General features: G+C 38.4%; 1 protein-coding gene across 3 annotated transcripts in view; it reads right to left on the bottom strand.

The window, feature by feature from the left end:
- Window positions 1-9,205: 9,205 nt before the first annotated feature.
- The window catches only part of RIMS3 (regulating synaptic membrane exocytosis 3), a 119,558-nt gene continuing 110,429 nt past the window's right edge, over window positions 9,206-18,334 (bottom strand). For all 3 annotated transcript variants that reach the window (XM_063456404.1, XM_063456402.1, XM_063456408.1), the window contains 3 exons: window positions 17,613-17,714; window positions 10,856-10,995; window positions 9,206-10,353 (listed from right to left, as the gene is read on the bottom strand). In XM_063456404.1, coding sequence (XP_063312474.1) covers window positions 10,141-10,353; window positions 10,856-10,995; window positions 17,613-17,714 — 455 coding nt within the window. In that variant the 3' untranslated portion in view covers window positions 9,206-10,140. The remainder of the gene's footprint in view (window positions 10,354-10,855; window positions 10,996-17,612; window positions 17,715-18,334) is intronic.

Below are 18,334 nucleotides of genomic sequence, written 5' to 3'. Positions count from 1 at the left end.
AATAAAAAAAACTTTGGAAAGAAGGGAGACTGGCAGAGCGAGAAACTAGAAATGCAAATAATGTGGGGAAAGAGTTTGAAGGGAGATGTAGGATAGAGAGGGGGCAGCAAACGGGATTTTTGCCAAGGTCAGTAAAAATAGTTGTACCAGCCCTCGATAGTGATTCTTAAGAAAATTTTATTATGACATACAGGGTTACTTCCTTTAAAATGTTGTGAAACAGTCGTGAAACATTCTATGAAACTGATCCAAGAGCAATATTGTTCCTAGCGGCTACTGAATAGAAATACTGGTCCTTTTGTTTGACGCGTTCTGTTTAATTTGTACTTAAATACTCCTACTGCTTAATCATACAACCACTGGTTTTGTGATTTTTATTGTATGTGTTTATTTGAGGCAGTTGCTATTATGTTGTTATGTACAATCAGTTAAGCACAGGAGCAAGTAATATATTGATTTATCCTAGATACATGCTGGGCTAATTTCTAGGACACCACTGTGTAGTGTATACCTCATAACTTGTTTAGAATTTTTCTTACCATCAGGAATAAGCCTAAATAACAGCCTTGCTGACACATATACCACAGCCTCATTCCAGGATTTAGAGATGTTTTGGAAACAGAGGGAAGATAAATATCTCCATTATCATACAGACATGCACATTGTTACGAATTTATTTATTACAATTCATTTGAACTCCCCAAATCTCACAGGAAACAAGTTATTTCTTTTAAGTGTGTTTATTTATATCCGGTTGTCAGAATACATGCGTTACAAGCTGAAGTATGTCCAAATGTGCTCATATTTCAATTTCCTCTTTCAAAAATTGCAAAGAATATTTTACAAAAAGAAGAATCGTGCATTTTTTTTTAAATTTTAATAGTCATCAGTCCTGCTGCATGAAAACCACAAAAATACTTGAATTTTACATGAAAGACCACATCTATAAAACATTACAGAGCACAGGTAGAAAATGCAGGTTTCCATTTTAATCTTTTCATCTCTTACATATCTGCTGCAATACAAACATTATCTGTTACATACTTGGCCTTATTTTATATGAATATATTTATATAGATTTTATATCTTTTTTTTATAATTTTATTTATTTTTAAATTTTTGCCATACACAAAAGCTTTACAAATAGAAGTGGGTATCAAACCCTCTGATACCATACTAAAGCAATTAAAGCGGTACAAACATTCAACAGTGAGCCAGAAAAGGGGAGGGCACTTCTGTAGGTACAAGAGGCAGCCTGTAACTTAGAATCTTAACAAATAATCTCTTCTCTGTGTGTTCTGGGATTGTCCTTGTTTTGTTCCAGTGGCCTGCTCAACCGCACCAATGCTGTTTATAAATCCCTATATAATTTTGTTGCTGCTAAGGCGTAGGTCTGTGTTGTGTTTGAGACCATTTGAGGTCAGTTTGGCAGATGTAACACTACCTGACTGTGCTCGTGAACTTTAAATGTGTCTGATAATTCTTAGCTGGATCCTAACTGCTGGTGCTCACCTCCATTGGAAAATAAAAAAAAAACACATTGTACCACAAAACCAGGTTACTGGATCTGACCACTGCTGGGAATCTGGTAGCAAAGAACAAATTAAAGCTGGATATAATCTATGACAAAAAAAAGCATACATTGCAGGCGTAATAAGGCAGCAGGGTGTGTATATAGTGGTGCTGAGAATCTGATACAATTAAATTTCTTACATTATTTTCTTTGTACTGCATTTCATGCCACTTTGGTTATTCGAATACCAGATTGGGGTAACCAGTTGTTGTTTCACTGGGACTCCTACTGATCTCAGCCAGTCTTCAGCTATGTGAGCTTCGGTCATACAATAGCTCGTGCTGCTACAGGTGTGCAAAGCATTGTGGTTCACAAGAGTCTGGCATTCTCGGAGTTAAGTCTAAACACAGGCGTGTTACTGGCCTTTTGAGTCTGCGCTGTAGCAGTATGGATAAGAAATTGCATTACACTTATATTGTATTGGAAACAGCATATTTATATTTATATGTGTCTGTCAGGAAAACAAAAAATCAATGCTGGACATCAGTAAAGATTTACATTTGGTATTAAGAATCTTTAACCTCAATACATATCAAACTTCATTAAAAATATTTGAATTATAAATTTTGTTTCAAGGAGAAAATAGTCATGAGTCCATAATTTCCCACATTTCATTACTGCCCCAGCATGGGCCTTGAAAATACCCGTCATATAGTTACATTCAATTGTGGGGAATTAGTAATCAAACCAGAAACATGTATCATGTGGAAAGGACCATCAAGTTTCAATGCATTATCTCTGGCCTGGCCAACCCTCTAACTACAGCTCCCTTGAACACAACCCTTACATTATATTTATATTATAAACAACATATTATTTTCTTCCCCAACCTCTTCCTTTTTGGTTCATTCTTACACCCACATGTCCCTGCTGTGTCAAAGATTTCTGCACAGCTAAAAGCTATGAACCTGTCACTTTAAGACAATGATAGACAGACAATTTGTATTCGCATGGTTAGTAAATGCAAAGATGTTACCAGCGAAAGGCAACATCTTTAGCAATACATGATTAAACTACCACTTTACATGACACCACAATGGCAGACGAAGAGAAAAATACTAGCAGGGGTTTTCATTATAGTGTGAATTGTTAGGCATTCCAAGTGAATTTCACATTTAAAATCAAAATTCAAGTCACCTCTGTTTTCAGTACAGCGTTCTAACCTAAAAATTTTATTTAAATTTAAATAGTTCCTGACAATTCATGCTTAATAACCCTGTACATCTTATTCTCGACTCACAGTAACTTTCCTTTCCTCTCTGACGTTACCACCACACATCTTCTTGCTGTAACTGTCCTCCTATCTATTTCCTTCCCCTTTCAGTGCATTTTGCTGACAAACACACACAAACAAAAAGAACTGTGAAACTACCATTTTTTGCTGAACACTGTACATTTTCTCAGGCGCCCATGATTCGCAATAGGGAATCTTTTTTTGTTTGTTCCCAGGATGCAAATTAAATTGCAGAAACTTTGAACAAAACATTGGTTATAAAGTCAACGTGGAGGCTTTAATGAGCATTTAAAATAGCATGGATTTGTAACTTACTCTAGGTCCCACCAAGCCCCTGCTGTGGAGTGTGACAGAAACAAAAAATCTACACCTGTAATGCCAAATTCTTTCTCAAAATATTCCCACTAGGATAGTCTGCAGATGCCTCGAAAATCAGTCAAGTCTGTCCAATTAAAACAAGGTTGGCTGAGGCCACAGTTCCCCTAACCATTACAACTCCACACTTCTATCAATCTTATTTATTATATTATTATTATTGTATTGTTTAGAGATGAACCAGAAGTTCTTTCTTTCCTTTTAACGCTACCCTGGTTTAAGTCATTAAAATGTTATGTTAAATTATTTGAATCAGTTAACCTACGCACGTAAGACATGTCAAATTAAATACAATCCGGCACACCTAAGTATCTATTAGATTTAATGACATGTGTATGCATTGCACTTTTTAGTCATTACACATACATTCCCTTAACATATTTTTCTTAAATAACTGGATAAAACAATTAAACTAAAAAAATGGTAATTAAAAAAAAAATACAAAAAGCAAAAAGCAGACAACAATAGAGCTACTTGAGTATATATCTAAAAAAATTATACAAATGTATTCTATGCACTGCTTATCATATTTGATTTGTTTTTGGGAGCAAGGCACATATTGCTAATTACTTGCCTGAAATTGCTTTTCTCCTGCTTTCTTTTCTGTCACAATCTGGAGGAGGAGAGACATGATGGAGAAAGATCCATGATAATCACAAGCAGATACCTCTCTAACCCCAAACTGGTCATTTTTAAGTGGATCCGCCAAGTTCTTTTTTTTTTTTTTTTACTTTTTAGTAGATATACTAGTAAAGAAAGCATGTCTATATTTTTCCTTTGTGGGTATATGAAAAAACTGATTGCTGCTGTATGCAGCCTTTTCCTTTTGTCCCAGGCCTCTTTCCCCTTTGTCCCAGGCACATACTTGCACAGGGGAGTTACCAGATCAGCCACTAGAGGCACTTCCTGGCCTTTCACAGAGTTTGATTCCATGAAATGCCACTCAATGTCCTTGCACTTTGTATGAGGACATCCAGCAACTTTAAAATCCTATGGGGCAAGCCTAATGCGCGTGCAGGAGAAGGAGAACGACCAAGCATCACGGGCCATCAGCGTCGGAGTAAGGTGAGTCACTGAAAGAGTTTTAACCCTTTTGCGGCCACATGGGTTTGCAGGGTTGGAGGGGCATTTTAGTGTTAGGAATACATCTTCTTGCTGGTCCTCCTCAGCTCCTGGTACTTGAGCTGTCAAAAGCTGATGTCAGCATTCTACTGTCACAGACTAGTGACGGATGTTTGACACATTAGATACTTTTTACTGGTTCAATTTTTGGTCTTTGGTCAGCAGAAGGTTGATTTGGCTAATAGCCCCTGCTATTTAAGGAACACTCCGGACACAATAATAACTTTATCTAAATTAAGTTGTTATGGTGTCAGTAAGCCCCCAGGTGCACTCTTACCGTAAGGGGTTAACCTGTTCTTGTACAATTTAACCCCAAAGGTTGCCTCCAGTGCAGATCTCCAGGTCCCCCAGGTGGCATTTGGTTTCTGAATCTGAGTTACAGGAAACACAGTTGCTGCTGGGCAGAGGCGCTGCTGATTGGCTAGAGCTCCCCATTTATAAAAAGGTAGTCATAAAAAAGGTACCTTTTTTACTAATGGGGAGCTACTGCTTGGCTTAGAGCATTAGCCACACTACAACAGAGGTCAGAACTACAAGGTGGGGGTGCAAAAGACATTAGGGGTTGAAAATTGGGTTTAAGAAAAACAAAGGGTGAGAAAACACCAGATCGCAAAGGGACTCTTAAGAGGGTCTAAGAGATACTCTAGGGGGATTAGATACACTAAATGGTGTAAGATATGGTTGTTTCATTGTTTTCCTTCTTCAAAATTGTTGTTAAAATATATTCCATCTTATTTTCTGAAAAATACTGTGTTTCTGAGGTTTGAAAAGTAAAATTAAATGTAGAAATCCATATCTCTTTATTCTGCAACTGTGTGCCTCCATGTTAGCTCCCTGTCAATCGCCATAAGCTCTGTCCTTTAAAACTGACGGAAATGAAACAAAGTGTATTTTTCTCTTTCTCATATGTGTGCACTGGCTGTGCCTGACTTGAACTTGAGTTTGAATTAAAGCCAAAAATTAAACCCTGCGCTCAGACTCCAACTGCTCATAGGTGGCAGTAATAACTATAGTACACATCAGCCCCAATACACACAATAAAAGGAGCTTGATTTTGATGTCATTTGCTAAATATTTAAGTTTAAAAGAAAACAGAGCATCACATAAACTGTTAATTCAGTTTACATGTACTTTTCAGTAATTTGTTAAATGTTATAATTTGCAGAGAAGTGAGACTTCCCATTTTGGTGTAAAATTACTTTTTTTTTTTTATCATTCAGTCACCAGTTCAAAAGTATAAGATATATCTAACAAAAAAATTGAAAACAGGAATTTAAAGTTCCATACTGATTAATATCTATAGGAATAATAAAACAAAGAAGTAGAAGTACCAGACACACTAATCTCAAATATATAATTGAAAAATGTTATAGAATTTAATTTATTTTAAAATTCTGGTGACAATGCACATACGCTAATGGATTCAGTGAGAGGTTTGCAGCTTCCAATAATAAACATTACATTAAACAGATCCCCTTCTCCTGCCCTGCGGTGTTTATAGTTTAGTCTTGCGTCAGCTATATAAAGTTACTGAGGTTGCACAATGCACAGTAGATATGTGGGTACATAAGTGAAAGATCTGCTTTACCTATTAATATCTCCATTAGTTTTTATCCCAGTTATTTCTTTTAGCGTGTTATTTTATTTTTTCGGCAATGTACAGGCATCTGTTATATATTTATAGCTTGGAGTAGCTATGTAAGTAGGGCTGGTTTTGTTAGCAGAACTTTAGGCAAGCCCGGTTTGTGGCACTATTAAATGAACATTATAGTGTCAGGAATACACACATGTATTCCTCAAACGAGAGTGCCTGTGAGGCTCTATAGGCCCCGGCCCCCCTGTCAGAGCAGTAAAACAAATATTTTTCTAACTTTTTCCCACGTTGCACCATTCTCACCGCAGCTGGCCCTGTCTCTGTGGCTGAGATCATCAGTTTTAATGATCCCAGCCAATCCAATGATTTTCCAGAGGAAAACACCATGCTGCACCAATCAACATCTCCTCAAAGAGATGCATTGAATCAATGCATCTCTATGGAAACATTCAGCATCTCCATACCCTTGAACCTTTCTTTTTCCACCTTAGAAGGGATCTCAAACTCTGCCCACTCAGATGTTAATTGCTTACAACTCCCAGAATTCTTTGAATGCAATAGGTGACCAGAGAATCATGGGAGTTCAGTTGTTGTTCAACAATATCAGGGGAGAAGGGGTGGGTTTGAGATGACTGGTACAAAGCATCATGTATACAAGACAATTTTTACTCACTTCGCATACCTAAGATGCAGTTATGTGGACTTACAGAATGCAGCTGCAAGCAGCTGCAATCAGTCCCACATTTCTCTGGTATATCAACTCTGCATTCCCTCTGTTGGTTTAGCCTTTACAGAGGATACTAATCATGTTCTCACACTGGTCTGCTTTTTCATTCCATGAATGTTCTAGAATCTGGAGAATTACGAGTGACAGTGCAAGCTATTGAGGGGACAGGAAAAAAAGAACTGTGCCACTTGTATTATTCTCATATTTGTTCTAAAACCATCACCTGTCAGAAATGCATGCTTCATTACCATTGGTAACTAACATCTGTCAATCAAAATAACTGTCAAATCAAAATAGTATTGGCAGTTCCTGTCTACTGTTGATGTACAGCATTCCTGCTGTGTTTATTTGCACACAATTAATAAAAGTCTGCACGTTCAACTAAAGTTTACCGGTATCCTGAGCATCTTTATACACCTCATATAATAGCACAACTATTGCACCACTGATCCCTTTTACACCATCACGGAGTACAGGTACTTAATCTGAAGGTAGGAAAACTTGATCTGGTTGGCTGGTAGTATAAAGGTCCCACAAATAGCACATGTGGTGCCCTCCAGCATAATCACACCATTGACTTGAATTTGTTAAAACATTACTGGTATTATCTGCCATACAAGATAGAATGATGAAGATTTAATGTACACAGGAGGAGCCAAAGCATCACGTGAATACGATGTTGTTAATGGAACACTATAGACACCAAGACCACTTCATTTTAATGAAGTGGACTGGGTACCATGTGCACCCAGTTTAACCCTGCAGCTGAAAACATTTTTGTTCTGCAAACATTTCTTTGCAGGGTTAACCTGCCGCTAGATGCTAAGGCTTGGCTGGATAATTTACTTTCTTTGTTAAAAAAAATAAAAGTTCCCTTAAATGGCCACACCTCCAGCCATACCCTTAAACAATGGTGTCACTATTTGGACTTTTGAAATGTTGTAAGATACATAATAACTGGGTGACTAAGGTTGGACAGAAACATTCTAAACTATTCCCATCACATTAGGATATTGGATACATTTCTAAATTGCTGTGTGTGGCTAATTTTAACACTCCCCTTTTTAAATAATGTTTTTTTTTTAGCTTTACTTTTATGGACAAAAATATCAGCTTGTCACTGATGCTTGGAACTTACAGTGTCCAGAATACACATGTGCATAATTACTATATTATACTGAAGAACGCAAATACATGGATTTACTAAACATTGTAATGCATGGTTATTTGATGTCCCTTTCCACAACATTTATACATTTATGTGCAATTTCTTATTCATATTATCCATAAAACTATACAATAAATAAATCTATAGAACTGTTGATACGTAGTTTGACATTGTCAATCAATTTTGTTTATGCTGATATTTATGTTGATATGTAGTTTGACATTGTCAATCAATCTGATTTATGAGCAAATAATTCTTCCTTTGGTGTTCACATGATAGATCTCGAGTCAAGAAAAAAAAGCATACGTTTTCTTTTCAAGAGGCTTGCAAAGTGTGCACTTATATATACTTGGCATTGCTATTCAGGGAATACTCACTGTGAACTTGTAATCTTTCAGTAAATGCCCCTTGCCATCATCTGGCCTGAACGTATTCAGGTTGGGCTCATTTAGCCTTACCATCCCAGTTTTGGTGGTGTCTGTGGTTGGCTCGTTGTCACCAGCCTTGCATATTGCTCTTTAAAGGAAGAACATTCTTTTCTTTTTTTCCTTGGTGGTGTTCACCCTTTCAAGCATATTTGAGGTGGGCAATAGCAAGACATTTCGAAGGATAGGTGCAAACATCTTCACTGTGAAGTAGGAGAAGGTTCATCTTCTCTCTTCCATAACCTCCGATCCATTTGATCTTCTTGTCCAATACAAATTTCAGCCCTGAGTTATTAGCATAGACAAGTCTGTCAAAATACAGGATCCTGTATGGCATGACATGCTACATGTGTGCTCTAGAACTCTGTACGGAAGAATTCCTCTTAAGTTTGTGGCTTTTATATTTCTCTCATCTAACATCTTCTTCACTTCTTGCTCGGTTTTTAATCTTAATTCTTCATCAAGAAAAATGCCAACTGGATGGACGATTTTCTTTATTCTGCACAAAAGGGTCATTCATACAACTGTATGACCTTTCATTAGCAAGTACATAGATATTACACTTTGATTACTACTTTTTCTTCTTTTGTTTTACATCAAATAGGCCAGCAACATGTTGAGCTTGTTTTGCCAACTATTGGCCATAGAGTGGGTTATATTGGTGCTATCAAATAGTAAGAAATTAATTACCACTCCTACAAAAAAAAACTTCTTGAATGGAATTCAATTTCTTTCTAGAAGCGTTTGTTCGTCATTTGTTGCCGACACTCTGACCTGGGATAGTGTGAAAAGTACACGGACACAAACAAATACACAACAGTATTATGTGGCACCAAAGTGTTTAAATGCACTTAAAGAAAAAGAGTGAGATTAATGCATTCTGTAACTATGCAAAGAGCTACATGCAGTTATACGTATATATATATATATATATATATATATATATATATATATATATATATATATAACAAAACAAGATTGCTTATCTGTGCAAGGAAAAAAAAGTGCAGATGCAAAGGTAAACAACTTATTTCTTCCATTTTATGCAATGGTAGAAATAACATGAAAATGCTACATTCCATCTTAAAGAATAATGTAGAAAAAAAAATTGAATATTCCTGAAAAAATAGCATTCTGTTCGATAAGACGCATGTAAATTTATACACGTGTGTTTGAATAGATTTATGTGAGATGTACACAGTATCACAGTTGCCACCTTTGCAAAATCCAGCTTTATTCTCATCAGCTGCATGTTGAAGGTGGGGAGACATAGGGTGTATAAGCAGAAGATTGAGAAGAAATCTGGATTGGAGGAAAAAAACCTGGAAAAAATCAGGGCACAACTGTCAGTGGCAGAGAGAACATTGAGGCACCCACAGTGGAAGAGATTAATGTATTTGCACAAATTCTAAATGGATTGTTATCTGTGTGCTATCGGTATAGAACATGTGCTTTGTATGTATTTTTTTGTAAATAATGTTTATATTCTTTAATATTTCAGTGCTGGATAAAAATGGTCAAAAATTTTGTTCTTATATTCCAGCATATAAATATATAATCGACAAATCAGCTAATTTGTAAGACTTACTTCCTCGCATGATATGAGGTTGTGTCTTAAATAATACACTGCTTAGCGTATTTTTATTTGGTTTGTCTGTGTTCAATTTGTTATAACAGTCTCTAAAATGTTGCATTATTTTTTTTGCAGTAGCATTTAGTTGGCAGCTTTGTATATAATGCCACAGGGGCACTCTGCCACCTCCAACCCTGAATCCCAGATCCTTTCCCATAATTCTGAACAGACACACTGGAGGTTGAACCCAGTCTGATGTGCGTCTGGTGGCAAGAAGGGAAATATGACCATTTGGGCTGCAGGAGAAGGAGGGAACAGAAGAATCAAAGATGATCTCTTTTTCCAGTTGTTAAGTGCAGGATGGGCTGGTGGAACTCTCTAATGAGGACTGGGAGAGTCGACGAGTAAGAGGAGCAATGCTGGAGTCAGCAAGTGAGGACGTAGGGAAGAGTTTGTACCAGCCTGTAACACAGGAACTCAAATCAAGCTCTTCCAAAAGGATCTGTGCCATTCCCATGAAGCACTTGTGGTCCATTCGGCCATAGTCTCCCCAAACAATGACCTGCAGAAGGGAGATAGGGGACTCCTTAAAAACATGGGCTTACAACAAAGTGTGCCTCAAACATATTGACATCAATATTAGACATAATATTAGAGGGAGCATTTCCAGATGGCATGAATGAAACACCTCCATTATCTTAAGAACTAACTAACCCATCTGTAAAGTTTAATTTACATCAGCAGGAATATAATTAGACGTCTACACTTAAAGAGAAATGACTAGTATCAGCAATAAATATGACGTATTCCCACTGCTCTCTTGGTTGCTCCATAGTGGGCAATGCAGTACTTCTGCATGATATTCTTTGATCTGTCCCAGACAAACCTACGTGAATGCACCTACAACATTTACACAACATTAACTGGCTCCCTTAAACATCTTGTTAGCAAGACACCCATGATCTCATTATCAACTTGATACCAGCTGTAACATCTCCCAGTCAGTTAATGACACCTTACCTGTAGTACACTACTATGGAGTTAACCCTGCAACGCTACCTTACCTGCAGGACCTTCCCCTGGGGTCCTTCATCAAAGAGGAGGGCTTGCTGATAAACTGGATCCCAGGTTTTCTTAGCAGTCCTAGTCTTCTTCTTGGCGAGGCATGCTCCATTCTCTATCAGATATGCTTTAATGTATGGAGCTGTGCAAGAGGCAGGCGGAGTGCAAGAAAGAGAAGAAAGGAGGGGGAAAAATAAGAAATAACGTTACATGTGGATCACTGTAGAGGTATGTATAGAAAATCAGAGGGTAAGGACAAGTGAAAGCAGAAAGAAAGAAAAGGTTATGACAAAACTTATGAGAAAAACTGAAAAAGTTAGGTTAGAACAGCAGTATGTCCACACATTTGATAGATTTTCATCTGTCAATATTTTAATATAAAACAAAAATCTGTACATTTAAACATAGTGGGTTTGATGTGGCAAGAAAATTAATCTGTACTTTGTAATTATTTCACACATATGTTTCAAGGAGTAAAACTGTCACTGGTTTATCAATCTCTCTGTCACTATTGCTGTCTTAAAAATTGTCTGTTTCGGATGTTTTTTTACACCACTTTACCAGAGCCGGTTATTTCATTAGGCAGAGTAAGCACCTGCCTATAGGTGCATATGTTTTAATAGGCTGGTGGGGAGATGAAGTACCGGGAGCATTGGCCAGTGTCCTCTGCAGTCCATTCAGCCTCCTGTGCTTGATGGCATAGCTGCAGGAATAGCTACAGAGGGTGCACAGGAAGTGGGAAGGATTTTTCCCATGTGCCCACTTAAAGTCTCTCACAAAATAAGGAGTTGCAGTGACATCACTGAGTGACACACTTTTATAAAATTAGTCTAGCTCAACAACCATACAAGGCTGTCTGTACTATAGACGAAATAGGAGGGTGAGTCTGACCATTCACTAGGACCAGCTGCCGGTGATGTTGGCGGTTGTCCATTGCCAATGCCTGCACGGTGTCCCCTTCATGCACTGATTCCTCAGGTCGAGGAGCACAAGTTGCTATGTGGTGACTTGACTCCCGTTGATCCAGTGAGAGGCTGCCTGGTGTAGGTGGCAGGCCCGCTCTGTAAACAAGTATAGGTCTGTCTTTTGATGCTCCCGAATCGCCGCCATGGGTAAGACACATGGGGAGGGAGGAGAGGAAATGAGATGGATGGGTGGGCTGGGTTAATGAGACACATGGGGAGGGGGGGGCTGGTGGAATGGCTGGGAGATTGAGACATATGAGAGGGCTGGGAGACTTAGACACATGGAGGGACTGGGGGGGGGGGGAATGAGCACTTGAAGGGGTTTGGTGCAAAATGAGACATGTGGAGGGGCTGGGGAAAGGAATTAAGACACAAGATGAGATGCATGAAGGGGCTGATGGACACACAAAGGGACACATCGGGCCTGGGGAAGAGGCAAAATAGACAGACCAAAAACCTGGGTGAGAGACACCCAGAGGGGCTAGGGGGACACAGAGACACAGAGGGGCATACATGAAGGGGCAATAGAGTCAGATACAGTCTATAACTAAACCCATGAGATTTTATTTGTGTTGACTAAAATCTATTGGAGATTTAGTAGACTAAAACTAAAACAATTCAGTTGACTAAAATACGATTAAAACTAAAATGGCTTTTTGGTCAAAATACTATGACGACAAATTTGCCATCAAAATGAACACTGTTTGCCACACTCTCTTTCTCCCTCTTTATCAGCCCCATTCATCTCTATCAGTCCACTTGTGTCTCCCCTTTATTAGTGTGTGTGTCTGTGTGTATGCATCTGTTTGTCAGGGTGTGTACAAGTCAGTGTGTGTATCTGTGTGTGTGCATCTGGGTGCCAGGGTGTGCATCTGTGTGTTTGTTAGTGTATGTGTCTATGTGTCATGGTGCGTGTATCTGCATGTCAGGGTGTGCCTTTTGTTCGTGTTTGTGTATATGTTAGTGTATGCATGTGTCAGTGTGTGTGTGCGTATGTGTCGGTGTCTATGAATTTGTGTATATTTATCAGTGTATTTATATGTATCTTTGTTTTAATGTGTATGTGTGACAGTAGTCACCATCACTGGGAGCAGAAGGACACTTTACAATGGTTCCTAAATGGCTCTTATGTCTCGGTCACCCTGTGCCCATTATAGGTGCAGGGTGTTTATAATGTGTGTGTGTGTGTGTGTATACTGTTAAATGTTTTGCCTGCTCTCTTGTACTGCTGAGGATTGATGCCAACTAGGTGGATTTGGCTAGCAACAGCAATTTGCATATTCAGGTAGATTTGGAGAGATCACAGGAGAGATTTGTTGTGCTGGTTATTGTCTTTCCCATCCCTTTATAAATATGTTATTATGCTATTATAATTTCCTGTATATTTTGTGACATATATTGTTATTTGAATTGTATTATGTTTGTCACAGCAATGTATATGTAATGATAATATGGGCTAGTCCTTAATAAAATAAAGATTTGTATGTTATTTCCTTTTGGAACTTGTGTCCTGTGTTGATTTGTAGGTATCCCAGAGTCTTCAGACCTGTTAGCTGGTTGCATGATCCCTCTAGCTCTGGGATAAAGCTAGAGAGCTAAGCCTGAGAACTGCACGTGTCTTTTACGAGCTATAACATTACAGGTGGGTGTGGATGCCTGCCTGGAAGAAGGGCTGCAGAGGGAGAGGGGACTATACCTGCCTGGAAGAAGAGCTGCAACCTGGTTGGGTGGAAAAGCTCCAGAAGGCAAGCTGTGGTGACTGGGGCAGAAGCGCATCAGGTTTCCTGGTTCCAGCAAGGAAGCAAGCTCGGTGGAGTTACCCAGCCAGGCTAAAGGGAGCTCCATCACAGTATGTATATCTGTGTTAATACATATGTGGTAGTGTGTGTGTGTGTGTGTGTGTATTTGCATACATCCAAGAAATTAAACACCAGCACAACACACTCCTGCAATCTAACACAAATATTACATACAAACACACCCCTGCATTCAAACTCCAAAATTATATTCAAACTCACCCCTTCACTCAAACACCAATACTACACACAAATGCACACCAGCATTTGAAAGCGAACATTACATCCAAACAACCCCTGCAATAAACCGCAAACATTACATACAAACACACCCCTGTATTCAAACACTAAATATATATACAACACTATACATTATACCATAGTGCCAGTACATGCCACAGTGCTGTACAGATATACAACCTAGAACTTTGTTTTGACTTGGGGTGCCTTGGAAAAATATTGAAATTTTAAGTGTGCCTTGAAGCTAAAAAGTTTGGGAACCAATGCCCTGACTACCAATCTTCCATGCATTTACACAGCTGCATATACTCCCTATAAATCACAGATATAACACAATATATCACATGCAGAAATGTGCACATACTGTATATACATGTATACTTATGCAGTTGACAAATATGAAGTTATGTTTTTTTGTCTGTAAAGTCCAGCTAATAATTATTTAAACTCACTTTAACTGCAATTTTTTCTTTTTTTTGAGGAGGTGGGACCCGAGGATACCTTAGAATTCTGCGCTCCTTCGGTTTCTCTGCTTGTGAAACTTTCTTGTTTCAACTTCCATTTTCATTATGTTTTTATGGTGCTTTTCTGTAGGTGAATTAGTGGAACCCTTTGCCTGAGGGGACTCTTTTATGCTCATTGCAAAGCTGGGTGTGAGGACTGATTCTTTGTCCATTCATATTTGGTATTCAATATTTGGCAGATCAATCTGTAAGAAGTTCGATTACTTACACCAGGGCTACTGCCCTGTCTCCTTAGTCCAGATTTGTATGGGTATTTGCCATTGGGAGCGGAAACATTGTTATACTTGGATCGCTACTTGCTTAACTGTAAGCACTTTAACCTTTTTATATAAGAATACTGACACTTTGTGCACTTTATTGTATATATAAATGTAATGTATTCATATATGTAATGTATTCATCCATGTAAGGGAATACATGAAACCTCTCTTTGAAAGAATAACATTACAATGTTATAGTAATGATATTATGCCATTATACATTTATTCCTACTTGAAACTGATTTTGTTTTAATTATGTCTACCAATGCCCTTATCTATTCACTACATATCCCTATGGGAGCTCTGTCTCCTATTGGATTCCTTTTGCCATCAAGCAAAATGGCGACAGTTGATTCATTTGAGGAGAAGATCGTTATACACGCGCCACGTCACTTCCGGTTGATGAAACCGGAAGTAAGAGACTCCGATCACAGCGGTCACCAATCAAGCGGGCGGGAAGCTGCCCACCAATGAGAGGAACAGACACCATTTAAAAGAAGACCGGGAACCGGAATGCAGATACCGATTGAAAAAGCCGCAAGGCGAAACGCGTCTCGGAACCAGCCACAGGATTTGACTTTTTATTATCTATTTCCATTTAATGTTTTTTAATGTATATTTTATATTGAATAAATCCCCTTTTTACTTCAACTTGACCTGTGGATACTCTGCATTCGATTTTTCAAGTTCCTACTGCATCTAAAGAAGGGTTTGTGTCCTCTGAAAGACACAAGTGCTGTGTATACTTAGAGCCAAGTTCTAGGCACTAGAAAAGGTGAGCAGTTCTATTTATTTTCACCTATACATATTGGTACCTCAAAATTACTACACCAGAAGTTGGTATTTGTCATTTCTCTAGAAAGTGAACCAGAGTCATCTATATCTAAAGGATCCGTGTTTCCTTATATACACGTCTGCCAGAGTGATCTGAGCCTGTCCTTTTAGGCTCAGAACCACGCGAGTGAACCCTTACTAAGCCATTAATTTCTATCCTTCATATTACCCTTTACACTATTGGATTTTTATTCCCCCCCCTTAGGTTACTGAGAGTTCCAAGGGGGGTAAGTTATATATATATATTTTTAAGTGCTCCACCTTATACTGGGATTGGTTCTCATATCACTCAGTTTATCTATCTACACTTACCAGTGCCGGGTTGTGAGAGGACGGCACAGTGGTGGTAGCAGCTCTATTGATTTAACTTTTTCTGCACTATTTCTATAAGCGCCACTATACACATATTCTACCATTGTATTACTGGTTATAGTGCCTGGAGTCCCCTCCATTCTGAGTCAAACCACTTTCGAGCAATTTGACTAATACGGTGCATGGCTTCCCATAACCCCGCCCCCACTGGAGCTGTGGCTAAGGCAGATATTACACACTTCCTGCTAGTGATGCCGGTTCATTTCTACAATGGACACTGTAATAGGTGAAATCAGGCTAAGCACTAAGCACTAACATGGAAAACATGCCCATTCTGGGCATGCGGAGCTAGCTTGTGTTGTTTGCCACGGCTCGTGGCAGAATACAAACTGCTTCAGAGTCTTGGTTATGGGATAATGGGCTATCCATCGATTTGAGTCTTTCGCCTCATTATTTAGGATTAGGTGACAGGTGTTAATCCTAAAAACGGGAAGGTTATTGACTTTGTGTGTAGGTCTGCCATCAAGTGACCTGACCTGTAAATCCAGCCAAACTCTTTTACTTTTGGAGTTTGCATTGTTAGCTAAGATCTCTGCTGTTAGGGCTAATTAATTACAGAAAATCAGTTGTGCTTGCTATCCTCTGATCTCTCTTGATTTTCTGCTTAACTGAGGACAGTCATGGAAGTGTTGCCTTAAACAGAAATTACATTACTTGCTGCGTACAACATTTACTCACTAGAAACTTAAATTATACAAATAGCAAATACTTATAAGACTACCACAGTACCAGACTTTCCATACAAACAGGTCATAGGCAGCATAATCAACACATACAGTATAAACCTGGAATAATTGCAGAAAAAAATCCCAAATTGAGAAATATTGGCAGAATTTAAAGTGAACCTGTCATGGGTTATTAAAGTTAGCGTGACCTCCCCCAACCCCCCAAAATACATTAAATACCTCCTAGATGAGTTGCAGAGCAGATATATTGCACCACTGTGTATAAGTACGTATCTGTGAGTATATGTAACAGTTTGTGAGTAACATAGTTTGTGGATGTGTAACTGTGTGTGTTTGTACTGCAGTTTCGACAACATTGTGTTTGGAGAGCAGAAGGAGAGAAAGATCATTTTCAAATAGTTGTTTCTCCCAAACTATACATTTGTTAGCAATAATGCCATCACAATGTATAAATAGAATCATATGCTTTTTCAAAAGAGCATACGGTGTATCTAGCATGTTTAAAGTAAGCGTCAGAATTTCAACTATACCAACACAATTCTAAGCTAATAAAGATTGCAAATATCTGTTATGTACCTTTGTTTTAACAGAACACATCAAGCACCACAACCACTACATCACACTCTACTAATTATGGTGCCAGCAGTACCTTGGTGCCCCCTAGTGTACGTCACACCATTTTCTGATTATTTCACTTCTCATCTAGAGTCTGTTTGGTCCTGCTGCTTACCTCCACTGCTGCACTACTGAAAGGCTACTCAGGAAAGCTAAACTAGGCTAACATATAGAAGATTATTACTGTCCTGGCAGAGAGGAGGAGAGCAGCACCTGACAGATGTCAGGTAAGATGATAAACTGTTTTTAAATCACTCTGATTTCATAAAGTCGGGGTGGGGGTGCCTGGGCAATCCTGAGACCAAAACCACTACAGTGATAATGATCTATCCCTATAAGACATATATCATGCTTTACCATTTTATTTTTGAAATATTACCTATCCATAGCAAACCTTTTCTTATCTGCATAATATCAAGCTATACTAGATGTGTGATTTAGTGGACATTCAATAAACCTTTAATTACCTGGTATTGCTTTGGATCCTGGTTTTGGGGTTAAACCTCTGGCCTGTATCACCTCCACTTCCAATTGTCCATTCCTGTCTACCATCCTGATGTTGATGTCCCCTAGAAAATAAACAAGACAGAACTGGGTAACTAAATGTTTAATAAACACGGAGCTGCCTTTCCTCCAGTTATGACTGGACTTTTTGAACTGGGTAAGCATTCATTATCAATTATTATAAATATATATTATATAATATTGGGTTAACACCACAACAGATTCCATAGACCTCCAACCATTCAACCAATGGAAGCATAGAATGTAAAGGAATACCAATATCTAAACAACAACTAACATCTACGCAAGCATTTAATATGGTTTAATATCATGTGGATTTTTTTTTTTGCAAGAATCCTAACCTGATACCATTTAATATAGCAGAAGTAAAAATAAGGAGTAAGGTTTTTATTTTGACAAGTCTGTTTAAAGGGACACTATAGTCACCTGAACAACTTTAGCTTAATAAAGCAGTTTAGGTGTATAGAACATGCCCCTGCAGCCTCACTGCTCAATCCTCTGCCATTTAGGAGTTAAATCCCTTTGTTTATGAACCCTAGTCACACCTCCCTGCAAGTGACTTGCACAGCCTTCCATAAACACTTCCTGTAAAGAGAGCCCTATTTAGGCTTTTATTGCAAGTTCTGTTTAATTAAGATTTTCGTTTCTCCTGCTATGTTAATAG

Source organism: Pelobates fuscus, chromosome 1, assembly GCF_036172605.1.
Source record: "Pelobates fuscus isolate aPelFus1 chromosome 1, aPelFus1.pri, whole genome shotgun sequence".
In the NCBI taxonomy this organism is placed as follows: domain Eukaryota; kingdom Metazoa; phylum Chordata; class Amphibia; order Anura; family Pelobatidae; genus Pelobates; species Pelobates fuscus.
Note: the sequence above shows the minus strand (reverse complement) of the source record. Positions and strands in the feature narration are given on the sequence as shown.